At 27.5% G+C, this 26,398-nt stretch overlaps 6 protein-coding genes and 1 pseudogene across 8 annotated transcripts in view; 6 read left to right on the forward strand and 1 right to left on the reverse strand.

Annotated features, from left to right (window-relative positions):
• Positions 1-1,152, forward strand: part of LOC149884720 (uncharacterized) — a 2,254-nt gene extending 1,102 nt beyond the window's left edge. The window contains exon 2 of the mRNA XM_090095124.1: positions 1-1,152. The gene's annotated coding sequence lies outside the window, so the exon portion shown is untranslated.
• The window catches only part of LOC145188262 (serine/threonine-protein kinase mos-like), a 16,789-nt gene extending 6,288 nt beyond the window's left edge, over positions 1-10,501 (forward strand). The window contains exons 2-4 of the mRNA XM_090095107.1: positions 8,761-9,654; positions 9,824-9,910; positions 10,076-10,501. Of these exons, the coding sequence (XP_089951233.1) occupies positions 8,767-9,654; positions 9,824-9,910; positions 10,076-10,498 (1,398 nt within the window). The 5' untranslated portion in view covers positions 8,761-8,766 and the 3' untranslated portion in view covers positions 10,499-10,501. The remainder of the gene's footprint in view (positions 1-8,760; positions 9,655-9,823; positions 9,911-10,075) is intronic.
• Positions 1,313-4,093, forward strand: LOC149884721 (uncharacterized; annotated as a pseudogene). The gene is made up of 7 exons (XR_016454778.1): positions 1,313-1,719; positions 1,795-1,896; positions 2,022-2,483; positions 2,810-2,979; positions 3,210-3,274; positions 3,687-3,793; positions 3,891-4,093. The product of XR_016454778.1 is annotated as an uncharacterized LOC149884721 (transcript).
• A 9-nt stretch (positions 10,502-10,510) lies between the features above and the next one.
• On the forward strand, positions 10,511-16,320 carry LOC145187717 (uncharacterized). The gene is made up of 15 exons (XM_090094551.1): positions 10,511-10,720; positions 10,855-10,996; positions 11,151-11,210; positions 11,385-11,490; positions 11,785-11,971; positions 12,083-12,127; positions 12,349-12,384; positions 12,690-12,737; positions 12,968-13,009; positions 13,103-13,159; positions 13,282-13,317; positions 13,457-13,513; positions 13,655-13,979; positions 14,229-14,662; positions 14,978-16,320. Exons 1-15 carry the CDS (start codon positions 10,511-10,513, stop codon positions 15,788-15,790), a joined length of 2,598 nt encoding a protein of 865 aa, XP_089950677.1. The 3' UTR covers positions 15,791-16,320.
• Positions 15,809-20,295, forward strand: LOC149884722 (uncharacterized; the record flags this gene model as incomplete). Its single annotated transcript, XM_090094552.1, has 4 exons — positions 15,809-16,367; positions 16,612-16,709; positions 16,896-17,095; positions 17,281-20,295. Coding segments are annotated over 4 exons (897 nt in total), but the record flags the coding sequence as incomplete, so codon positions are not given.
• On the reverse strand, positions 18,521-24,294 carry LOC149884723 (uncharacterized). 2 transcript variants are annotated; one of them, XM_090095074.1, is made up of 8 exons: positions 24,145-24,204; positions 23,478-24,062; positions 22,541-22,645; positions 22,028-22,192; positions 19,935-21,806; positions 19,762-19,851; positions 19,179-19,536; positions 18,521-19,050 (listed from the first exon to the last, which is right to left on the reverse strand). In XM_090095074.1, the coding sequence occupies exons 2-7, from the start codon at positions 23,542-23,544 to the stop codon at positions 19,322-19,324; spliced, it is 2,514 nt and encodes an 837-aa protein (XP_089951200.1). In that variant the 5' UTR covers positions 23,545-24,062; positions 24,145-24,204; the 3' UTR covers positions 18,521-19,050; positions 19,179-19,321. The 2 variants fall into 2 exon arrangements, with proteins under 2 accessions (XP_089951200.1, XP_089951199.1); XM_090095073.1 differs by having other exon boundaries at positions 22,541-24,062; positions 24,145-24,294.
• A 1,361-nt stretch (positions 24,295-25,655) lies between these two features.
• LOC145186670 (uncharacterized) overlaps positions 25,656-26,398 on the forward strand; it is a 166,711-nt gene continuing 165,968 nt past the window's right edge. Inside the window, exon 1 of the mRNA XM_090094553.1 lies at positions 25,656-25,960. Coding sequence (XP_089950679.1) covers positions 25,663-25,960 — 298 coding nt within the window. The 5' untranslated portion in view covers positions 25,656-25,662. The remainder of the gene's footprint in view (positions 25,961-26,398) is intronic.

The raw sequence follows: 26,398 nt of genomic DNA on the forward strand, positions 1-26,398 counted from the left end.
TTTGCGAATTTAAAAGCATGTGGTTATGATAAAGATGGAGTTAATTTGTTGGTTGAAATCCGTGCATTTATTTGTGATGCTCCTGCTGGGCAATATCTTGGATTATATGCATTTAGTATGTCTTGGTGTTGTTAAGCGAATTCTTATTTTTCTAACCAAAGGACCTTTCCCATATAGATTGGGTTCTGCTCAATTGTTGAATATTTCAGAAAATTTGTTAAAGTTTAGTGGTAAATTTCCATCTGAGTTTGCTCATCAATCAAGAAGTTTACATGAAGTAAAAAGGTGGAAAGCCACTGAGTTTAGGCAATTTTTGTTATATACTGGCTTTTTAGTTTTAAAAGATGCTTTTACTCCTGAATGTTATCAGCATTTTCTTTCTTTAACTCTAGCAATGAGACAGTCTCAATCTTCAATATGCAAAAGATTTGTTGAATTACTTTGTAGTTAAATCAGAAGAATTTTATGGTCCTACTTTTTCTGTGTATAATGTACACAGCTTAACTCATTTACATGAAGATGTTAGCTTTTTTAACTGTTCCTTAGATGAAATCTCTTCTTTCCAATTTGAAAACTATTTGCAAGTATTTAAAAAGTTCATTCACAAACCTCAAAGTCCATTATCTCAAGTTTTAAAAAGATTTTCAGAGCTTGAAAATCTTGAAATAAGTTGTAATCAGTATGCTAAATCACATAGAGTTATTTTTTCTCCTAAATTTAAAGACTCTTGGTTTCTCCTATACACAGGCGAATTTGCCCAGATTATTGGAAAATTAGACAACAATCAATTTAACTGTGTTGTTTTAAAAAATTGTGTTTACAAAAGCGCTTTTACAGATCCATGTGACTCTAAAATCTTTAACATTGTTTTTGTTAGATATATAAAAACTCACTTGAAACATGTTTGTCTAAGTAAAAAATACTTTCAAAGAAAAGCAGTATGTCTAGCTTATAAAGAAGGGTTTGTCTTGTCATGTTTGTGTCATGACATATAAAATTTGTTTACAACCCACTCTTTAACTAAATAATAAACTTTGAAAAGTTTTTTGTACCTTTGTGAAGTATTAGATTAAATAAGAATATACTTAATATATATTTTACAATGTTAAACATCAAAAAAATTGAATTTTTAAAAATTTACCTATTTGGTGATTGTCTGTATTGTTGTAAAATTTTGATATTGTTATTTAAATATTTATAAATATAAATTAAAAAATTGTTTCATTTATTTAAATATTCATAATAAAGTAATTTAATTTAAAGTAATTTTATATTGTTAAAAATTATTATTTGTTAAATTATTTATAGTAAAATATGTTACTGTTAACATGTTCTATAGCTAAAATTGTTCTATAGCCAAAATTTTTCTAAAAACAATTAATTGTTATTAGAAGAAATTAATATATATTTTTAATAATTAATCGTTTAAACAGTTTTTTAAACAAATACTATTATAATATAATATTATAATATTATTATAAATAAGTATAAAAAATTCAAAGATGTCAATGAAAGATTTATGGGCATTAGTTGTAACTTCAAGCAAAGACAAAGTTGGAAAAATTAGGGAGACAGAAACAGTTGTTCCATTTCATTGGATTTCCTTAGATGAGAAATGGTTGTATTGGCCTCCTTCTTGAAAAGATGAAAAATATACAAAGGCAATTCCCAATGAAGTTATTTGGAAGAAATTTGAAATTTTAAAAGTAAAATTACAAGGTAATGATTTTGTTTTTCCGGATTTGTTCTAACTCTTTTATTAATAATTTTTCTTCTACTTATTAAAACTTTTAGGTGAAAAAGATTTGTGTGAATATGTGTCTGGAAACAATTTTATGTCCTCATCAAGCGAAAGAGAGAGTGCAGTGAATGAAAAAAGGGATATTGATTTTAACAGTAAGACAAACATTTTGATTTAGGATTTTGGATTTTTATTTAAATGTTTTTTGCAACCTAATGTTAATTGCAGTATTAAAAATATTGTTTTTTCTTTGTTAATAAATTTATTGATATTATTATAGTAGTGGAATTGCCTAAAAAACCTACTGAAAATATTATGTCACCGATAATTTCTTTGTCAAGTAAATCTATTTTAAAACAAGAATCGTATTCACAATCAACATCTTGTAAAAGTTGTTCTTCTGATTATTTATCACCAATAAGTTCTGCGTCACTATCACCTAGCCATAAGTTAAGATTATGTTCTCGATCACCTGTCTCCAAAAGCAGGCCATGTTCGCTCTCACTTTCACCAGTCCTAATGTCTGGATCAAGTTCATGTTTACTTTCGCCTATTTGCAAGCCAAGATCAAAATCTCGCTCCCCTTCACCTGTGTATAGTTCTAGATCATATTCAAAATCACAGAATAATCATTCCCAATCAGTGTTTTCAAAGTCAAAATATAAAGCAAAGAAACTGGTTCGATGTATGAATAGTAATTTCCCAATGGATGAAGCACATAAGTTAAAAAAGTTCTTTTTAAGTTTTATTGATTAAAATTATCTATCGAATTCATCTAGAAAACACAGAGAGATTTGGCTAACTGTTTAATGTCAGTTTTGCCAATATAATTACCTAAGTACTTTTATTAAGTTTACTTAATTTAAAAAAATGGTATATGAGGGAATATACAATTTTTTTATGACGAAAATTGTCTCATAGATTCAATTTTGAAAATAAACTTTTGCTCTATACTATTACTTTTTGTTTTAAACTGACATTTTCTTAAATGTAAATATTATGTAATTTATATACTGTTATTAAGTGAAACAAAATTTAATATTTGGATTTTTTTATATGTAATTTTAGGATTTCAAAAAAAGACAATATCTCTTTTAACTTGTATCGTTGACCTATTGGAGAATCAAGTTCACCAAATAAATAATGACTGTACAAAATATGTGGAAAAAATTGATAACATGGATAAATTCAAAGAACTAGAGGAGTCTTTATCAAAAAAAGACTTTTTTTCATTTATGGTGAATTGTTTTTGAGAATTCTTTTTCATAAATACCCTATTTACTACAATAAAAATTTTTGTGTGTGAAATCTTTAATGTAGTCTTTGTAAAAAGTGCTACCAACATGTCCGTTTGATATTAAATTATGTATAAAGTTAACAATTAGAACCACTCTAGCTTCGAAGTTATTAATGTTAGCTTATGTTTAAATGTTATTCAAATATGTATAAGCAAATATATATATTTTAGGTTGGTCAGTTAAAAATGGTCGGTGGCAAGACAGTACGGGAAAATGTGAGAAATATCATGAAAAGGTACACAACAATATACATTGATATGTTTTCCAGGCTTATATGGCGTCGTATTCTATATTAATGGATAGACAATACTAACTGATAGACAATAATATGGATTAAAAATCAAATTAAATGTTTTTCAAATTACATTTGAACAGGTTGCAAGGTTGACTATAAAAATTCGAACTTGATAGCCTAAAGTTCAAACTTGAATTCAAAAAGTTGCCTATAAAAATTGGAATTTAGCAGGTCGAATTCGAGGCCTTAAAAAGTTAAAATTTAATTGTTTGTTAAACCTGTTTTAAATAATTTTTTTTTAAGATTTCAACTAATTAAGTAACACTTTACTCCATTACGCAAAAATTTTTATTTTATTTAAGTTTCTTATTTTATTCGAGGTTTTATTTACAGTTCTGATAATTTCTTTTAGGTTAATGTCCTACTCTGTAATGTCATGTTTTAATATGCTTGGAACAAATAGACACGAGCAAAAAAAGTTATCATTTAAAGAGACAAAGATATGTAATGTGGTTGTCGGTGAGTTTATATTGATATATTTATATTTAAGATTGGTATTCTATAAAATGAGTAAAAATAACTTTAAAGTGTTTTAACATATTTCATTTTGTTTTAGCGAGTGTGTTGTCAAATCACGCGACAACTGAAATCGAAGTTTTGGATTCAGTGAAAAACGTGTTAGAATACGCTCCAGAAAAAAAAAAAGATGTATAGTTTTGAATTTTGAAAAAGAAATCCAAGCAACTGCATTATATTTTTATTTGAGACTTTATTGTGGCCATTCTTTTATGTAAATAAAAGTGTAATTGGTAAAAGAAACTGTAATTGGTAATATTTTGGCGCTTTAAAATAGTTAAGTTTTTGAACATGTTACACATGTTACAACATATGTTCAAGTCTTTAAAGAAGTTGTTTAAATAAATAATACATTTTTTAATAGAAAATATAAAAATTGTATGTAAAAACAAGAGGCATATTTAGTCGGTTTTCCGACCAATAACCGATATTCTGTAGGTCCTTTTTGCGACGTCGCATCGACGTCTATTTTTCACCCTGGATATGACGTCGTGAAATTGTTACACTTTACGACTTTACAGCGACGTCAAAACGACCAACCTCGCGACGTCAAAACAACGTTGTACCGACGTCATTGTGCTTGCTGGGATAAAAGTTTAGTCGTTTTGATGTGAAATGATTCATGTTCGTAACATAATTATTCCTAAGTCATTTTCAAAGAAAATTGTTTAAATTCGTTATTCATTTCAGTCGGGATAGTAAATGAAATATTTGGTAAAGTTGATTTAAAAAAGTTTGAGCGAAAATAACTTTTATATTCCTATTTTTCGTTTTGAAACGGTTTTGAAACGGTTTTGAAACGGTTTTGAAACGCTCAATCGAATTTCGAATTTTGCTAAATTTAAAAACGTAATAATATTTGCTTATCGCTTGAAACTGGTTTGCAACGCGTTTCAAATCCGTTTCACAACGGCTCGCAGTGAAAACATTCCACTGTTAAAGTAAAAAATATATTTTTGAGCAATTCATAAGTATCACAGAAAAATAAATTTTTTTAGATATGAAACTGGTTGATTGATAAATGAAACACCAAACGTGAAAAAAAACGTCTTTTTCGTCGCTATCGAAGTGTTTTGTCACACCAAACCTTTTATTGGAGAGAAAATAATTTTGTCTAAAATGTGTTTTTGTAACATTCATATTAACACGAAATATATATTGATAAAGTTAATCGAGAGTTGTTAAAAGTAGACAATATATAAGTAGAGTCCATAAATCCCCAACTTATTATCAACTAAATTTCAAACTGAAAATATCTACAAGTTTTCTAAGTCTTTTTAAATTTAAAGTAAAGTAGAAAGCGCATTTTATTAATTACAGCTGCATTAATTTACTTAGTTTACACGTTTTTTTTATAAGAAACATGTTTATAAGAAACTAGTACTAGAAATCCAAAAATCTTAAGAAACTTATTAGTACTGAGTTACTTTTCGATAATAACTTTATTTTGTTAAGAGGAATTTTCATAATTTTTCACCCAAATATCAACATAACACGAAATTAAAACAAATATTATCTACAATGGAGAACAACAATTCAATAAGTAATTAACTTTTACGCGCAATCGAAAAATTCGAAATTAAAGAAAAAAGAAAAAGTTTTGAAACCCTTAAGAAACTCTTATAAAACTTTTAGCAATAGAATTGAAAAAAAGTACCCTTAAAATAAGAAACTTGCTAGTACTAGCCCATTTGCTTGGTTTCTTATTAAAAAAAAAACAACGTGTAACTTTATTGTATAAAGTTTTCTTTACAATCTAGTGGTGTGTAACCTTGTGATTTTAAACTTATTTCACTTTTTAAGTGAAATAAGTTTAAAAGAAATGGAGTAATCATATTATGTAAAACTTTCTTAAGTAAGATATTGTTCAATCTTACTGCAAGCAAAACTCGGGACAATAAAAGATTTAGAATTAGCTGAAAGTTCTTTGTTTTTAAGTCACAAATTTCTATTTTCTTAAAGTTTCTTAAATCTAGAAACAAATTTATGATGGTTTTACTCAGTTATGATCAAACTTTGTAACTACTTTTTGTTCATATGTAGTTATAAACAGACTCTTTAAAAAACAACTTTTTTTTTGCTTGCGAGTTTATTCCCACAAAATATTACTTCATTAAAAGTTCCAATGCAGAAGTCACCTAATGCCTGCATAATTTATATAAAATCGATACTTATATATTTAGAGATCTCTCTTACTCTGTATTGAATTTGAAAATTGTGCAAAATAGATTAATTTTTTTTATTTGTCTTGAAAGTCATTTTAAATGTTTTTTTGTTGCTTCTCCTCCGTAAATCGAGGAATTTATATCATTATCCCCTGGACAATCATCCCCAATTTTTGAGGAATGAAATAATTCCTGGCCTCAATGTCCAAAGAGGGTTAATTTTCTCCAGGATAATTTCCCCCTCTATCCCAAGAAAATTAACTCCATTTTGGAATTTATGTCTAGGGTGTCAATATCATCGGCCATAGAAAAACATGAAAACTCGATTTTTGAATTTTGCGCTAACTTGATGATATTTTGTTTTTAATTTACAATTGTTCATTTTTTCATGTTTTTTGATAACAGAGAATAAACTAGAAAAAAAGGAGAAAATACGTATACTGAATTTTACTAATTTTTTCATTTTTAGGACTGATTTTGATTGTTTATTATCTTTCGCCGATACTAACGATGGGGATATGTGGATCCTCTTCTGGCTGCTAGATATTTTGTTATTTTAATTTAGGTTAAAACAAAAAAATATTTAAATAAAATAAAAAGTCCGCGCGCATTTACACTGCTGGGCACCATCAGCAAATAAATGTTATATTTTTTATCAAATACAATTTTCTAAATTTTATAGTAACATTTTTAAAACAACTATTTTGTAGTTTCTTTTTCTTAACTATATTTTCTTAAATATGAGTGACTTGATGCAATTAACTGTAATTATGGTGCGATTAATTGTAACATGAAAAAAAGGAATGGAGCTCTCATGTGTGCCCGTCCTTGGCCTATACTAGCTGTTCTTTATAGGATTTTTTTCGCTTAATACCAAAGATTAACTAACTGTATTACTGATCTTTTTTTACGGAAATTTAATATTCAAAATGTAATATACTAACTTTATTACAAAAACTATATTTTATTTCTCCTAAAAACATGAACTTTAGAATAAATGGCTTAAAAAACTTTATCTAGTGATATAACTCGGTGTTGTGATAGGTGAGAAATTTTCATTCAAAACACTTAAATGATCTTATTCTCAAATTAAGCCAACGGAATGTTAGCATAAGATCGACTTAAAGTTAAATATAAAACGTTACTATTCATATAACACTCATCCCATTTACAATATGTTTGTCAAGTTTGGGGACATCTAAAACCGCATGCTTTTCTAAAACCGTTGCATTTCAAAATAGGGCAGTACGAATTTATGCACAATAATTTTCGTAATGACATCCTAAGTTTTTCCCTTTTTAACTTAATTCAGCTTTTAAATTGTCCATTTATCTGGGAACAAATACACGATATCCTTCCAACCTTTTTTCAGAACTGTTTTAATAATATGACAACGTGTCGAGATAACCTAAGGTCAGTCACTTATAACTATATTTTTTGAAATACCCTCCCGAACGTCCTAACAACAGGTTTTATCCGTAAGTCCAAAAATCTGTTTTTAAGGGATTTCACCATTTCTTTCTGAATAGTTCTGGTTAATATCATTCTTTAACCTCTATATATTTTTCTTTGTGAATATATTATTTATTTTACCTAAAAATTTTTAAAATAAAAATTCTGATTTAACTGTTACAATATAAATTTTGTGAAACTCTAATTTTATATTGTGATTAATTTATTTCTAATGATATTCTTGTATTTTATTAGTAAATCATTATTTGCTGTGAACTGAGTATTGTAACATTATTCTTTATAAGAATTTTTATTTTGTTTTATCCAAATTATCCGTTATTATCTTAATTACGATTTATTGCCATCTTTATCGTTGCTATCTTACTATTATATATTATCTATTTTATTATTATAATATATTATCTATTTATCATTATTGTTATAATCTAAATTTACGAATTATATAAAATGGGTTTCCAACGCGTTGCAAACGGGTTTAAAAACGCAATGCAAGCTATTTTATTCTTAAGATTAGAAAATTCGAAACGTGACATACTAAGCGTTTTAAAACCGTTTCAAAACGAAAAACAACAATATATAAAAAAAAAAATTTTTTTTTCTTCTTTAATCGGTTTGTAACCCTATGAAATTGAATCTCCATTATTTTTAAATCAAAGACGAAAATATTACCCAGGTAAGATATTATGCCATTATTGATTACAGGCATTAATTGAAAGATGTTTCACAAAAATAAGGAAACTTTAGAATCTCTGTAAGCTCATTTTGTTACAAATATTACAGTTCTTAATATATTTCACGAATTCATTACAGTACAGTTTTGTTATTTTTAAGTTAGTTAACAACGAGTGAAGTTTTAGCGAAATTTGATAATTATGCTTTTTGGCTTTGCCACTCATCGAAGTAATTATCGACTTAATCACAACCGTATTCTTGATTTAGTTATTTTTGGGCGAACCAATAAAGAAGCAGAAACATGTCATTTTAGCGGTGGTTTTTTAAAACGAACTTTACAAAATAAAATAAATCGTCATAGAGCATAAATAAATAGTTGCCCACATTCATTTTATACAGATTCGTAAAAATAGTAAAAAGATAGAGTTGAGGAGTTTTTAGATATTTTAATTTATTATGTATTAATAATTTCTGTACGAAACTCGTTTTTAAAAATAACCATATTTACTAAACGATAATAGTTTCTGAACATATTTTCGAGATTTTAAAAAAATTTAAGATTTTTAAGAACTTATAATATCACTTTACTTTAATTTACAGCTAAACATGGCATCATTTTTACCCTTGTCAATAAAAAAACTGGAAGAAGAAATAGCTCATCTTAATGTATACGATTTGCCATTAAATCCATCAATGATAGTAGGCGAAGGCGCATCCGCAATCGTATACATTCACAATTTAAGAAAAAATACAGTTGCTGTGAAAGCGTTTAAGAGGCAAGTTTCGAAAAAAAAGATCATGGATATCGCTCATGTATTAAGAAAACTGGAAAATGATAACGTAGTAAAGTTCTGCGGTTTTAGTACAAAACCGTCAGCGCTACTCTTTGAATATTGCCGCGTTAATGTCGACGGGGACAAAGTACACAACCTGTCATCACTTTTATCAATATTTAATGACAATACTTATTTCAACTTTAAAGAGAGATTAAACTATATATTCCAAGCCACCAAAGGATTGATTTATTTACACAACAATGGAGTTGTCCATCGTGACTTTAAACCGAGCAACTTACTTGTATCCGGAAGTTTAAATGAAATATCAGTTAAGGTAGCTGATTTTGATGGAATGTTGCTCCTAAAAGAAACTATAACTGCAACCGCAACTTCTTTTCCGACAAAAGGAATGACTTTATCGTATACTGCACCAGAAATCTGTTCTGGTTACGTAAAAACTCCATCGAAGAAAACCGATATATTTTCTTGGGCTATTTCTGCTTACGAAATTTTATCAGATCTGTCATCACCTTGGCAAAACGTACTTCCATCTTTAAAGGATCACTTACTAACTGAAGCTTTATGCAAAGGCATCAGACCAATATTGGATGATGTAAAAAATCTCTACCAAACAAACTCAATAGATGCAACAATTATAATTTCATTTATTCATTCTGCATGGAGCGGAGAACCATCGGAACGACCTGAATTAGAAAGGGTAACTGAACAATATACTAATTATTAACGTAACATATGTCCGTAAAAGTAAATTCATTCCGAATAAAATGAAAATACATTTTTTAAATTTATTCTTAATAAAGTTAAAAAAAAAGTTTTTTTGTACAAATTTTTTCGGTTTTAACTCCTAAGCAATATTTTATTTGCAGTTTATTGAATCCATGGAGAACACCTTGTCATCCAAGCAAAAGGAAGCTGTGATATTGGAAATTGAAAAACTGCAACCAAATTCTCAGGTAAAATAAGTTAAATCCAAAATTTCAAAACTTTTTTTATTACTAAAAACAATTTTGTGTTTTCAAAATTTTGAATTACTGTCATACATTTGAAAAACGTGTAACTATTTACTAAGACAATAGTGAGACTCCAAAAAACCTTTTTAAAAATTTCGTTCTTATTAGAACCAAGAATTGTTAATGTATGATGGAGTATCCAATGATGGAGTATCCAAGATGGCATTAAATTGCAAGAATTCTTTTACAAGTGAAGAGGCTGAGAAAAACAAAATAACCTCATTTGAAGAATCAGAAACACATAATAAGAAACTTGACCTAGCAACTAGTTCCCAGGACAAGCTCCTTGAAAGTGTTTTTTTTAAAGATAATTTAATTGATAACTTTAACAAGGACAATGTTCTAGGGACTAGTTTGCAATCATGTAGTGAGCTCAAGAAGGTAAAGAAAAAAAAAACTAACAGCTTTTTAAATTTTCTTAAACTTTTTAAAATTATTAAACTATCAAATTTGCATTTTTATTTATTTATGATTTGTAAAGTTTTCACATTTTATACAGTTTTTAATGGTATATTGCTTATATCTTGCTAGAATATTGAATTTATGGACTTCACAGTTAATAAGTTTTCTTGTAAAATCAAAGAAACCCAACCTGAAGAAAATAGTATAGGGTTTAAAGAAAACTCACAATGGTTAAATGAACCTAATTCCCAGGGCCTTCTCCTTGAAAGTCTGGTTATGGGACAATGTTATCCCAATAACACAGAAAATCAAGAGAATGCCCAGGTTTTAAGGTTAAATTTGAACAACAAGGTATATACTAATAGTTTTTCTTTACATTTGTTGTGAAATTTTTCTTTTTACTCACATACTTTTACCAAACTATTTATCTGACAATAATCAACTTAAAAAAATTTTTATTGCAATTTTTATCAAAATCTTTATAGATTAAACTGAGTGCAACAGCTGAGAAACGAATGCGCTCTAATGTTCAAAGAGGGATATCTTTTGAGGAGGAAGCTAAGATTTGGATTGCCAAAAAATCAGACAAACCAAATTTGACAAAAGTGTTTATTAACAATGATATTGGTAATTCTCTTAATACTTTACAATTTTTCTTTCAAAAGAAAACATTCAAATTTCACAATATTTTAAAACTTGCTTAAAACATCAAACTCAAATAAATCTAATAAAAAAACAATTTGTTATTGCTAATCTTATTTTCTTGTGTTTTCCTTCATAGGATGGGGAGTTTTCACAACTGTGCCTATCAGTAAAGGAGAATTTATTGTGGAATATGATGGTGAATTTAAAAATATTTTCAACAGATTTGGATATATTTAGTTCAATAATTCTTTTGAATATTTTTTAAATAACATTTTTTAAATGAAAAATAAATTAGTTTTCTAATGAATTGTTTAATTTAAAATAATGATTTTATAACTTTTACATTATTCAAATAATTCTAATAAAATAGGTGATCTGACAGAAAAAGAAGAAGGTTGTAACAGAGAGGAAAAGTATGATGAAGAAAAAGAAGGCTCTTACTTGTATTTTTTTAAGTACCAAGGAAAAGAACTCTGGTAATTAGTTCACATATTTAAAAAAAAAAACTTTTAGTGAAACATGCATAATGAAAAGTTAACAAGAAATTGTTTAACTGTTTAGAAACTCACTAAAAAGTAATTGAAACAAGAACTAGAAATTATTCACTCATAAACTCACAACAGAGTTTATGAGGGGATAATTTCAAGTGCTTATTTCTGATAAGTTCATCTGGAGTTGTAAAAACACACTAATAATTTCATCTAATAATTTATTAGTGTGTTTTTAGAACTCTTTTATTAACATCTAAAAATTTTAATTATTATTCATAGCATCGATGCTACATTTAACAACCGATTAGGGAAACTAATAAACGATTCGTCAACACCAAACTGTGCAATGAAGATAATTGAAATTAACGGTGTTCCTCATTTGTGCCTTCAGGCTCTGCATAATATAGAAAAAGGGAAAGAGCTCAGATACAACTATGGAGTCACAGGATTATGGTGGAGAGGAAAGGTATATTTGATACTTAAAAAATAGATAGCTTTTTTCTCTGACTGGGAAGCACACACAGCAAAACATTTGGATAAAGCTGATTAAGATTTGATGAGTTATAATTATTTTTAGAAGGAATACAAAATACCCCTGGACATTGAAACAGTTTTAAAAAAGGTTCAGTTATTTGTTTATTTATCATTACATAGAAACTTAGTTGGTTGATATTTTATATAAAGCAAATTAGTTACCTAGCATGACTTCTTTTTTTTTCTTTACATCATCCAATATGAATATTTCATAGCTCTTTTAAAGTATTTAATTTACCTAATAAATAAATAAATGATTCGCTAATAGTATTATTCCAAATTGTAAAAAAATTTTGATTTCAATTCTAGAAAATCTCTGAAGACAATGGAAGGGAAAAAAAAGAGGTTGATTTTTTAGTTCACAAGTAATCATTAATTTAATGACTTCTAATAATTGAATGTAAATAAAGTTTTAATGAAAATCTACAATTTATGAGGAATTAAAACTAACTCTTTTTTACTGAAAATATTGTGATGTCATAAAATATTTTACTTTCAATCTAAATCAGCAAAAACTCAAAACCTTTTAAATAAGATATCTTTAAGATTATCTTCAATCTGCATTTGAATAAAACTAAAGTTTAATGCAGTTTTTTGATACTTCATTCAAAGAATTCACTTTGAACTCTAAAAAATCATTATTTTTTTAGATTGATTCAACAAACCTTTTTGATTTTGAAAATGAAGATGAAAGCAATGTAAATTTAATAGTTTTTCTTTTAAAATTTATTTTATACATAAAATGTGAATGACTTTTCAGTTACAACAAAGGGAAGCTACTTCCATAATTAAACTGGCTAAAATCACACATTGTTTAAAAATACTTGTTTATTTTATTAGTCTTTTCTTAAATATAATAACCAAAAATACTTAAAAAAAAAGTTAACAAAAATTACATGCATCCTCACTTATACATATATTACTTTAGAATAAAAGCCCTTTGCCTGAGGAAGATGAAATCAGAAATGAAGTAAGTCTTACATTCAAGAATTCTAAATTTGAAAAAATCATAACATTAAATTATTGTCAAAATTTTACCAATATAAACTTATATTTTAAATAGATCATGGATGGGGATGATGATCATGCTAATGACAGTGGTTTTGAAAAAACATCTGAAGTAAATACTATTATTATTCTAGTTTTTTTGTAGGTAAAAACTGTAAAAATTACTTTTTATTCTGTTTTAAATATTTATTAGTGCTTTTATTCCACTTTAAAGATGTAATAACCTTTTCACAGATCATAACAGATTTATCATCAGAGATATCAGAAGAGGTACAGATTATTTTAAAACTTTCTATAGTTAGAGTGCTCTAGCTCTCTTTCCAATATAAGTGTCTAATTTTTTTTAAGTGTACAATGTTTTGAGAATATTTCAACAAGTTACTAAGAGATCTCATTTATCCCTGTTTAGGATGATGATGATGATGAAGATTTTGAGCCTTTTTCTTGCAATGAAGAAGATGAAGAGGTATTTGTCACAAAAACAACTTTCTGTGGGAATGTTTGCATGTGCTATACTTTTAAGAGTCTACAATCATAACTGGTTTGTAGATCTAACCAATATCCAACAAATATTTTTCTTTACACAAAATAACTTTACTTTGTTCAGGAGATATGCGGTTCAAGCTTCAACGATGAAAGTGAAAATGATGATGATGAAAGTGAAAATGTTGAAGAAAAAGAAAATGATGATGATTTAGATTTGAATACTATTGATTTTGTAATAGAAAAAACTTTAAACGAAAACAAAAAACGTTTAGGGTTAGTATTGCCTGATAATATATCTTTTGATCAACACAAATCAGATAATGATACAACTGATGAACTAGAACATAAAAAAAGTGAAACTATTGGATTACCGAATGTTGAGGAGGATTTACTTGAAAGTGAATTAGATAATGGTGCAGAGAATAATAAAGTTATTGATGATTCAGGTAAGAAAACATCATTGAAGTAGTATGTATCAAATTCAGCAAATGTATAAAAACATTAAATAAAATACTAAAAACAATTAATATTAAAATTTTTTAAATAATTAAAATATAAATATATACTGCTTCATTACTTATACTGAAAAATTCAATTATATACTATTTTTACACATAAAATGCACTCGCTATTATTCAAATACCATGATTGGTAATTTATTTCTAGTCAGAAGTAAATCTATTTATATATTACAGGTAAGAAAAGGGAATCAGGTGGGCATCGCCAACATTACTGTCTGTTTTGTGAAAAATTGCACTGGATGCTACCTCGTCACTTAAAAAGAAAACATCAAGATGAAACAGAAGTCAAAGAATTTCTTCAATACCCCACCAAAAGTAAAGAAAGGAGAAACCTATTATCAGGCATAATGAGAAAAGGAGATTACAATGCTAACATCAAAGCTCTGAAAAACCATTCGAGTAACATCATTGTTGCTCGAAAAAGAATATCTGAAGACTTGTCAAATCACATTCCATGCCCTCATTGTTTTCTCTTTATGAAGCCAGCAAGTATAAGTAAGCATGTAAAAACGTGCTACTTGGGAGGGACATATAACAAAATTAAAAACTCTCTGAAAGCAGGGCGAGTTCTGTTAAGTACTACATCTAGTGAAGGGCAATTTCAAGAGGTAAACCTATTAGTCACTAGCATTAATAAATTTTAGGTTTTCTTTTAATGATAAGAATTTTTTTGAAATTTCTGCAATTTTATTTCTTTTATTGCTTATTGCAAAGTTATTACATTTTAAAAAAAATCTCACACCAAATATTAAATACCAATATAGAAATTTGACACAATATTTTATTATTTTTGCTTATTTCATTTAGAATGAATAAGCAAAATGTTTCAATATTAAATAACTTTCACAAACCTCTATAGAAAAAAAAAATGTTCCTAACACTGATTGTGGTCAAGTCATTATAGAAACTTGTTTTATTGTTAGGTGCATGAAAACCTTCTGTCATCTATGAAACGTGATGAATTACACCTTATAATAAGGAATGACACAAATTTACTTTTATATGGTGCTGTTGAGCTTCAAAAGAAAGAAAAAAACAGATACCATGATATTCGAGGTTCCCTTCGTTGCTTGGCAAAACTTTTGATTGAATTTAGAAAACAATCAAATAATTCCAATGCTAGAGCTGAAGATATGGTGTTGAGTGAAAACTTTGACAAAATAGTAAGTTCAGCAAAATTTTTAACAGGGTACAGAGGCCCAAGAGATATTGACAATCCTAATACTTTTTGCAAGTTTGGTTTTTCACTTCACAACCTAGTTTTAATTGTCCGTGCTGTGTTGCTAAAAGAAAATAATAGCATCAGGACAGAAAAGTGTAGAAATTTTTTAGAACTATATGAATCAGAGTGGCTCATACTTGCAAATAATGCAAGGGCAACCTATGAGTGTAAAAAGGCTAAAGCACCTGAGAAACTTCCTCTTGAAGATGATGTTGTTATCTTTAGATCCTTTCTAGTCAATGAAATAGAAAAAATTTGTGAAAAATTTGTTGTTAAAAAATATAGATATTTACAAAAACTCACACTTGCACGCTTGATGAGTTTCAATGCACGACGAGGAGGGGAGGTTTCTAAACTAAAACTTTCAGATTGGGAAGGAGTAGAAGATGACAGATGGAAACGTCGAAATGATATTGACCAAATTGAAGATGAAGAAGTTTTTTTTAAATTACTTTTTATTTTAAAACTGTATGGGCTAACTGATGTAAAATTATTTAATTTTGGTTTAAACTAGTATAATCTGATAATCTAGGTAGAGCGGAAACTAGCATGTCGCCTTAAATTATGCTACGTTGAAGGAAAGAAAAAAAAGGGCAAATCTGCTTTAGTACCAATTCTATTTACAGATGAGTCAGTTTCAGCGATAAGACTGTTAGTTAAATATCGCACAGCTGCAAACATATTGAGCGACAACTTATATGTATTTGCAAGTGGCTTAAGCGATCTTTATTACCGGGGATGGGACACCTTACAAGCTTTAACAAAGAAGATACCATTATTAAATCAACCAAAACTAATCACACCTACAAGAACTCGTAAGCTCCTTGCAACTATGCTGCAGCTCCTAGACATGTCACAGGCTGAACTAACATGGCTTACAAACCATATGGGGCATACTCATAATGTTCATTTTGCATGGTACCGCAAAGAAGATAGTCATATAGAATTGACAAAAGTGGCAAAAATTTTAACAGCAGTAGATAAGGGAAAGAAATTAAAAAACAAAAAAATAGACAATGTTTTAGATGATGACAAAAGTGATTATGAAGTTGAAGGTATCAATTCTGTAACAGTAGATAAACCAACTGAAGGTTAGTAATTTATAACGAATGAAGTTTTTAAACAAAAAAACTGAGATTATAACTACACTAGGATTTAACGAGTAACATTGAAATCAAACTATAATCAATGCATTAATCATTTTAAGAATTACAACACAGAATTTATACTAAAATCTTATATGGCAAACACTAATACTTAACCAGATTAACTAATTTTGAAAATAAATAAACTCAGTACCTGTATCTGTAGCTGTGATTGCAAACTTTATTTCAGATGAAAGAACAAAGCAAACCAAAGAAATCAAACGTAAACAGAAAGAAAATTCAGATATTGCCATTGCAGATGATGAAAATGGTGTTTCTAGTAAAAGGGTAACAAAATATTAAATTACAGAGAAAATTACAAACTAAAATATTAATTTTTGTTTATTTTTCTTTATAGTATATATCAATATAAAAATATATATGTGCACACACACAAACACACACACACACACACACACACATACACACATTTTTCAAAAAAGAAAAGAAAATTATTTACTAAATTTTATTTAGAAAAAAACATGGAGTAAGTGGTCAACAGAAGAAATGAAAGAATTGAAATTAGCATTCAAAGCATACTTTATTTCTAATAAAAGACCCCAGCATCACGATTTCTTGAATGTTTTAAGCAAATTTCCTCATCTTAAGTTGAGAGGATTAGAAAAAGTTAGGGATAAGTTCAACAGTGAATTTAAGAAGATAAAGAATTCTAGGTAAAATTCTGTTTCCTCAACAAAATTTAATTCATATAACCTGCATATGTGATTTGAATGATTATATGATAATCATATATATATATATATATATATATATATATATATATATATATATATATATATATATATATATATATATATATATATATATGTTTAAAAAATAAGACATACTTTTCCTTTAGAAAAAGTAAAATAACAGATTATGAAGAAGCTGGAGCATAATTCTTTTAAATATTTACTAGATTTATTTTTTATATATTTTAACGTTTACATTTACTATTGCTGTAAAAATTTTATTTTAAAAACTTTTCTTTCGCCATACGAGCCGTTAAATACAGGAAAGTCTCCCTATTTTGATTGGATGGCGAAAAATTGGTCTACAAAGTCCGAAAAACATTATTCTCGTTTGCCGGACTTAGTGACTTCTATATGATATATGTGGAATACGTATATGAAATATTATAAATATATTTTTAGAGATAAGGACCGCGTGAGACACATATTTTAAAACAATAGCTAAAAAAACAATTTTTTTTGGATAAAATGGCACTTGGAGCCGTTGCCAAAAACACTAAAATTTTAAATTACCCCAGCCATCGCATCTAAAAATTTACACAATTTTAACAAAATCTTTTTGCCATACTGAAAGGGTTGTTCGAAAGAGATTTTTCACAATTTATAATAGGCAAATATATTTGACCTAATTTGGGGTAAAACATTTGACCGAATTTTGTAACTTTTTTGATCTGTTCCCTGACTCGAATCAATTTTATAAAAAATCTGCCGCGCTTAAATCACAGAAGACAATAAAACCGCAACAACCCCCGTTTTCAGAGGGAGTAATTGCAATTGCAAAAAGAAATAAAACAACATCTCTGTCCTCTATTCTTGCTCTGATAAAAATATCTCTTCACTGAAAACCATAAACAGCTGCCGCTGCTGCTTCATGGAAGTAATAAACAAATGCTGTGGAGAATGAACTAATATTTTTAATTATAGATTTCATGGTGTTTATTTGTAATTGTTGATTTAAATCCACATTGGGTACGGTAAAAAGTGTGTTGTTGAAATTTTAAAAGTTTTTTTCTTATGTGAATACAGAATTATGTATAAATATATTAATTGATATTTCATTTGCTCTGAAAATTCTGAATACACCCAAACATAGAAAACAGGTTAAAAGTTGGACTTATATAATGACTCATTAACTCCAACATTTGCTTACTCGAATTAACTTATCTGCCCCTTGGAGAGCCGACATATTGGGAGTTAAATATGCAATTAAATATCTACAAAACTGCAATTACAAATATAAATTGGTAAATGAAAGAAGTTTTGGGAATGAAATTATCGAAGTTTTTATTAAATTAGTTTAAACTAATTTAATAAAAATACTTTGTTGTATAATACATTACACAATTATGTGTTGCAAAAGCTCTGTTATTTAAATAATATTATAATGATGTAACCAACATTATTTCTTTATATAATCTATTAAAAACAGACTACTGAAAGGTTATTAAAACATCAAAAAATGTAACACATCAAAGACAAGTAAAAAATATTTAATTAAACAAAACTAGTTAGAGTGAAACTTTTTCTAAATTGTAAAAAACCACAATCAAATCTTTTACTTTAACACTTCACACCAAAACTGTTAATCTCAGTAATGCACAAATGTGTTGTATAAACATTTTCAATAGAAACTCCAAAAACAATAAGAATCACACTACAACATAATTTATCTTGTTCTATTACTGAAGTTGCATCAACATTTTTTCTAATAACTCCTTTTTTTAAACTAACTTATCATCACTCTTTTTCTTAACTGAAAAATATTTTTTATAGTAACTACTAATCCAGTGTTTGATGTAGTAATTCATGTTAATGCTTGATAAATCCACTTTCAGTTCTTCCTTGGCTAAAAACAATGGCTAAAATGGCTTCTTTGGCTAAAAACAAAAACAATTTCTTTAAAAAATATCTAAAGAAATTGCTGCATAAAGTCTTTCATATTAATAATATCATCAATAGTTGAGTATTACTGGATCTTGAAGACAAAATATTTAATATTAGATACCTTCAAAGTTATAGGTACATAGTTACCAATTTGATACTTCAACTTTGGCCACATAGTCTTTCATAAAGTCAAAAATGAAAAAAAAAAAATTTTTTATATGGCTATTTCATTAGTCAATGAGTTTATTTGCATAGCATTAAAAATTAGACAAAGTAAATACTATATGCATGGTCAAATAAACGTTTTTTTTTAACTTTGACAAATACTTCCGGATATATTAAACTTTGGATAATTGTAATGTCATGGTTAATTATTTCCGGAGATAGATGAGCAGTATCTATGTTCAGTTCATTTTCAGTCAACATATGATTTGTATGCGATTTTCTGTACCCAAAAAATTCCAAAATTTTTTTCTGATCTAAATTTTAATCAATCAAAGTAAAATAATAAAAATCAAATTGCAAAACAATCAAAAAGGTAAACTAATTATTGAAACAAGGGTTTCAAATAGGCTAAAGTGTATATATGCAATGGTTTAGAACTTATGCTAGCTTTAAGTTTTGGAAAAAGTAATGAATACAACATATATGACACCAAATAAGCAGTATTGATTGAAATTAAAAAATCAAAAAAAGTATTTTACCTGGTGATAAAATGTTTTTTTTAATAATACAATTAGTTTGTGTTTCAAGTTTTGGCTTCTTTAATTTACTTGATGACTGTAATTGAGAGTCTTGATAAAAAAAAAAAAACATATTTAAAAGCATAAAATTGAACATATAGATATCAGTAAGGCCAAAATATATATATATATACCTTTTATTTTTAAATTCCAGTTGGTAAAATCAAGAAAACTATCTATTTCATCTGCAGAAGGCTTTGCAAGTCTTATGTTTGATGTTTTACGCTTTTTTTTGGTTGAATAAAATGGAGACTGCTTGGTTATTTGAGTGTTTGATGGAACATTACTTTTGAAATGTAATTCATTTTGCTTATTTGTTGTTAAGTTTAAAAAGGTATTTTGAGCTAATGATATATTTTTGTGTAAGCTCTTCAAACCTTCTTCATCTGATACTGTACTACAGGTAACTAAATTAACTAGATTGTTTAAATTTTTAATAATGGTATTTTTTAAAATATTAATATCTGCAGGTTCACATCCTTTTACAACTTTACACTCTAATTCAATAGAATGTGTTGGCAAATGAATAGGTTCATTTTTTTTAGTTTCACAAACCCTGCTAAGACGATGTATTAAATGAATGTGTTTACAGGGGATATTTTTGGTTAGAAAATCCATACAGTCGCAACTATATAAATGAGCACATACTTTACATTCTGGACATTTTGTGAGGCATTCGTTTATTTCACACAATTCTTGGTGTTTTAAAACTCTGTATAGGCAAGCATTTGTTTCAGACTGTACTAGCCTTGCTCCTTTATCATCCAAAGTAAAACTTTCATTCAGTTGCAGACTTGCAATGTGCCTAGAATGCACCATTTTCAACTTGAAGCTGATTTTACCTTTAGTTAATTTTATTATTCTTTCATATACTTTGTCTCTGTTAAACTTTAACAAAGCAAACAAGCAATTATCAATTCTTTTATTATGCTTGCCTTGTAGGTAACTGTACTTGAAGACTTTGTGAAAAGATTCAACATACATATTTGTATTTATGCCAAGACCCATACGATAACAGAATGCCCAATTTTGTTTATTACTGACCCAATATTTCTCAAAATACTCCGCAAATAATTGTGTTAAATCAGATGATTGCAAGTAATTCATTAATAATTGTAAATAGTCATCAAAAAGGTTTCTATCACTTAGCTGTAAAAGAAAGCGAATACGTTTGTATATATCTGCTTCCATTTCAATATTGTGTATTTTTTTATGCAATTCTTCTCTCCAAGCTTTATCAACATGCCAAGTACACCAGAACTTTAAAGGCTCACACAAATAAGCATCACAAAACGCTTCGTAATATTGTGATGCCATATCACTCATTATCCAAATTGGACAAAAATTTCCAGAATGTTCTTTTAGTTTTATAAAAAATAATTTTAGAAATCTGAATGAATCACTATTTGATATGCACCATCCAACAGGTTGCCCCTCTCCAAATTCATCAATAACTAATATTGTTGTCAGCAGAAAATCATAGGCATTTGTGCCATGTGTAGAATCAATACAAACACCATTTTTGCCAAACTGTTGTAAAATTTTTTTTTGATGCTCTGTTTGCATTATAATGATAAAGTCAGCATCTTTAAGTTTATTAAATGTATCTGACTCTCCCTGTAATTTATAATGTAAAACATGATTATTTTCCTTCATTTGCCACTCTTTTAGCCAAATTGCAACACTATCTTGGTCATTAGCATGAAGCTGTATAGAATTAATGTTAAATGCTTTTTCGAGATTTTTAATATCTTGGTATTGAGTTAAATGTAATCTGGATTGAACAGAACCCATTTCATCTCTAATATCATCTAGGATTCTATCTTTGGTTACACCTATTTTTAGTTTGCTGGCAATTTCTAGTCTTTGAGCACTTGATAGGGAAATATGTTGAATTTCATTGCTATGTCCATAGTGAGAATAACAAGCGTGAACCAGAATTGTTCCATCTAAGTTTTGGTAAACTTTTAGAGTGGATGTGCAATTTTTTGCAATTTTTCGAGTGCCTATTTTGTAAAATATTCATTATGGTAATAAATAATCTATTATGGTAAATAGATAATTGTAACTATTAAGATTACAATTAACTGTACTTATATATTATACATAACTTTTTAAATTGTTTTAAAGAAAGATAATAAAGAAAATTCTAATAATATAAACAAAACATAAAAATAATTAAAAAATAAACAAAGTAGTCTTCAGAGACTATTTCAGTGAAACATACCACTACTTTTAGCTATTCTTTTCTTTGCCATGCTTTTATAAAATCCACTTCTGTTGCATTGATAGTATGATACTTTCCTACCATTTTTATCCAACTTTTCACCAGAAGGTAAAACATATTGCATTGAGTTATTACTTTCAATATCTGATTTCCACAAATCAAATTCTAAACATTAACAAAAAAATGAAACAACAATTATAAAAAAAAGGTAATAAGAAAGACAGATAACTGATTGTTTAATTCCTTTACAAATTTGGCAATGATTCATAATATAAGAAGCTACTATTCTGAAAGATGCATTATAAAAGGGCCTGCAACAATAACTTACAATTTAAACTATGAATAATCTACTCCTGTGAGTATTGTGAAATTAGTTAACTATTTAATTTTTTTTTTTTTAAATCTTGAAAACAAAATGAAACTCAAATTTAAAGAAGTAAACAAAAAAATAAATAAAAATCATTTTTTTTATAAAAGCATATAAAACAATTTACTTCAAAAACATATAACTACCTTTAAAATTAGAAAATGATAATTTTTCTTCCTGAAAAGTATAAAAATGAACCGCAGATAAATGTTTTCGTAAACCATTAATTTGTCTGCATTGAAAACCACATTCTAGACAAAAAGAAATGCCTGACTGAATATATGCTTGAGCTTCATTAATCAATTTGTGCTTATTTTTTATATGTCGCTGCATATTCTTTTTTTTGGTGAAAGTAACATTGCAAAATGCACATTTTAGAGATGAAAAATTGTTACTTTCTATATTAACAATAATATTCTTATTTAATGATGATTCAGAAACATTTGTATATTTGAAATCTTCATTAGAAGGCACTTCGAAACTGCTAGAAACTTTGCCTAAAGCAGGAACAACAAAATCCAAATTTATTTCTTTACTAATAAACCATGACATTAAAACCAATCTTAAATATTTAGAATATTTTGTAGGCTCTTGTAGAAAAATGTAATTATTGTTCTCTCTTTTATCATTGCTTATTATATGTACAAAGTAATCATAATTTAAACAAGATATCGCACAAATTATTATAGTAATAACTCCACAAATATTTCCACATGTCTGCATTGGGTAGTTTCCTCTGCATAATGAACTGCATTTTTTGACGCCATATCTGTGCGTTTTTGGATCATGACAGTATGTAATGCTAACCTCTTTATTTAAGTGATACAATTTTCTGATCAATAATTTAACTTTACATAAAAAATCATCTGGAACTGACCAACCTAATGAATCTCCATAGTAAAAACTACACTCAATATTATTATAAACTGCAAATGCCCAATGGGAACCAGGATTAAAATCTGTGCCAGAGAATGTTTTTTCATTGTTTCCTCCAACATTTATAATAAATATCAATTTAATAGGGACAGAAGTTAATCTTGACACATAATGCTCAATATTTCCTATAAAGTTAAAGTAAATTACCTTTGAATGGCTTTGAATAGAATTTAAAATACAAGATATTTGCATCATATGATCTGAGGAGAGCCATCTAGTACAGCATAACTCAGCTAAAGTATTAGGGTTCATCCCATATTCTGAAATTTCTGTACTAGCTGGCTTTCTAAAAAGCACTTCCTTGAATTTTTCAATTAAATTTTGAGGAGGGAATATACCAATTGATTTTGGTACCAACTTTGGAGAATTAAACCATGTCAGCTCTTGATCAACTGCTAATTTGATCTCTTGAACCCTATGAAGCGCTATTAGATGCTGAACACTTTCATAGAGGAATTTCCCTAAATTACATTCTACGTAATGAATTCCACTTGCAATATTATTGCGGAGAGATAATTCAGTTGACCATCTCATTAACTGATGTTTAGGTGGCAAACTCATAAGAGAAAACACATCTTCAACTTTATCAAAAGAAAACTGGCTGGTTTTGATGGAATAATCTTGAACAGTTTTTATAAATTGTTTATGTGACTCGTATGCATCTTGTCGATTATAACTATTGATCGTAAGCTGATTAAGCTTCATTTTGTTTAGAGATAAGCTACCAGATACCTTAAACATAAAATTTGTTATTTAGAAATAATAAAAAAAAAGTTTAAAATAGTTATATTATTAAAAGAAGTAGCTAACTCACAATCGTTATTGCGAATTAGAAACTGGAAACTGTAAGCGTGCTCTTTAGTATATATATTTCTATATATATATATATATATATATATATATATATATATATATATATATATATATATATATATATATATATATATATATATATATATATATATATATATATATATATATATATATATATATATATATATATATATATATATATATATATATATATATATATATATATATATATATATATATATGTACATCCATACATGGTCATAAAAACATAAACTTTTTTACGATCCGGCAAACGATTAAGTTGTTATTCGGGCTTTGCGGAACAAGATTTCTTATCCAATCAAATTAGGGAGACTTTCCTGTATTTAACGTTTAGTTTCGCCATCCTTAGCTAACCTTTCTATTTGATGACGCGCTACTGCATATTCACACCCCCTCCCGTCTTTTTTCCCTTTATTGCAAGATAAGAAAGATCGTTGTTGAAAATGAAAGACAATCAATATTAATTTTTGACCAACATAAAATAGTCTTATTTAAAGTTGAAAAATTTAAAAATCCAATCAAAATGATTATACTCGCCAATTTTTTATTGGAATTAGTTCTTTGACTTGAAACAAAGTTTGCAACGCAAAATGATGTTTTACACAGAAACAAGAAAGAAAAAGTGGGGTTAAACTTTCAAAAAAAGGTATAAAAGTTCTCGAGAGAACAAAAAAAAAATAATAGTAGAGTAATTCCCATTTAACGACTTTGAGCTTTATTCTTACGGATTATGATGAAGGCAACAAGTCTTCATTTCGTTTTAATTTAGTTGTATGCTGTGATGTATTTCGCATTATCAATTATAACTCCAAGATGTTTCTTTTATGTTTTTCAATATTTTAAAGTCACAATTTTTTTTAAGGTCAATTAAACAAGAAAATGAAATACTAATTTGTAAATAATAATTTTCGCACTTTCCTCGTTCTTTCCGTTTATATACAGTTTTTCTCTCTTCTTTTATAAGTAAAAAAAATGTTTGCTTTTAAAAACCTCCACTAATCGCATCCAGACGCGCTTAGCAGTAAAACTACAAACCGCGGCATAAATCAACAACAATGATGAAGATGTGGATATGGTTTTCTCAGTATTCAGTATATAATATAACAGAAGCTTTCGAATCAGTATCGTGTAAAGTTGGATCCGCTTATACTAACTTTTCGATATATACAAATATTTGATTTCACTGTTTAAACGCTTCCGGGCAAATTTCAAATAAAGTCCTTAGAAATCCCTCATTCGAGTGTATTTAAGTATAATTATACATTTTAATTCAAGATTAGGGAAATTAAAACTCTTTTAGTGAACAAAAAAAAAATTTTAAATTGGATCCGTTTGTAATGAATATAGAGGTGGTCGCGCTTAACGATATATGTTCCTATGTATGTATGTATGTATGTATGTATGTATGTATGTATGTATGTATGTATGTATGTATGTATGTATGTATGTATGTATGTATGTATGTATGTATGTATGTATGTATGTATGTATGTATGTATGTATGTATGTATGTATGTATGTATGTATGTATGTATGTATGTATGTATGTATACATATATACATTTACATTTTATTACAATTACAATTACATTTACATTACATGAATACATGCATACATTCATATGTTTACATATCAAGTGTATTTTTTTTAGAAAAATGTACCTCAAGATGTGTTAGCCCTGAATATGAAACATGTTTTTTTAAAATTAATGATTTTGGAGTTTGTACTTGCAACTATGGACAGAAAGTAGTAAATAACCAAATAGTATGCCAAGGTTTGAATTTATTTATTATGGTCATATATACAGGGTGGGGCAGCAAAACATATAAAATCAAAGACAGTGTAAATAATAATTTTGATAACCAACCAACTGACATCAATAAACTTTAACAAATGTTTGTAAGACCTTTAAGAAACATTTTGTTCAATATGGTCACCTTTGTGGTTTTTTTCAGTCTGTACATGTTGTCTGCACATGGCGTCTTTCCAGTTGGTGATACTTTACTAATTTAAAAAAAAAAAAGACTAATGGTTTATAATCATTATGAAGTGTTTGTATAAGATATCAGAAACAAAATAATAAATCAAAAGAATAATAGTTATGCTTGTGAATGTATTTATCAATTTGTAACAGATAAATGTGCTTGTAAATGTATTTATCAATTTGTAATAGATAAATGTGCTTAAGTTTCTGGCCACTTTGTTCTACAAG

This window comes from Hydra viridissima, unplaced genomic scaffold, assembly GCF_058129835.1.
Source record: "Hydra viridissima isolate aposymbiotic clone 2 unplaced genomic scaffold, HvirCarnegie_v1 scaffold_8, whole genome shotgun sequence".
Taxonomy (NCBI): Eukaryota; Metazoa; Cnidaria; class Hydrozoa; order Anthoathecata; family Hydridae; genus Hydra; species Hydra viridissima.

What these genes read in the sequence shown, in the direction of transcription:
- LOC145187717 (XM_090094551.1), top strand. Translation starts at nt 10,511, where the DNA reads ATGGACTTCACAGTTAATAAGTTTTCTTGTAAAATCAAAGAAACCCAA. An exon ending in TACCAAGGAAAAGAACTCTG is followed by an intron (nt 11,491 to 11,784) that starts GTAATTAGTTCA and finishes TATTATTCATAG; the next exon opens with CATCGATGCTACATTTAACA. An exon ending in TTGAAACAGTTTTAAAAAAG is followed by an intron (nt 12,128 to 12,348) that starts GTTCAGTTATTT and finishes TTTCAATTCTAG; the next exon opens with AAAATCTCTGAAGACAATGG.
- LOC149884723 (XM_090095073.1), bottom strand. Translation starts at nt 24,035, where the DNA reads ATGAAGCTTAATCAGCTTACGATCAATAGTTATAATCGACAAGATGCA. An exon ending in CTGGAATTTAAAAATAAAAG is followed by an intron (nt 19,852 to 19,934) that starts GTATATATATAT and finishes TTTTTTATCAAG; the next exon opens with ACTCTCAATTACAGTCATCA. An exon ending in AAAAAACATTTTATCACCAG is followed by an intron (nt 19,537 to 19,761) that starts GTAAAATACTTT and finishes ATTAAAATTTAG; the next exon opens with ATCAGAAAAAAATTTTGGAA.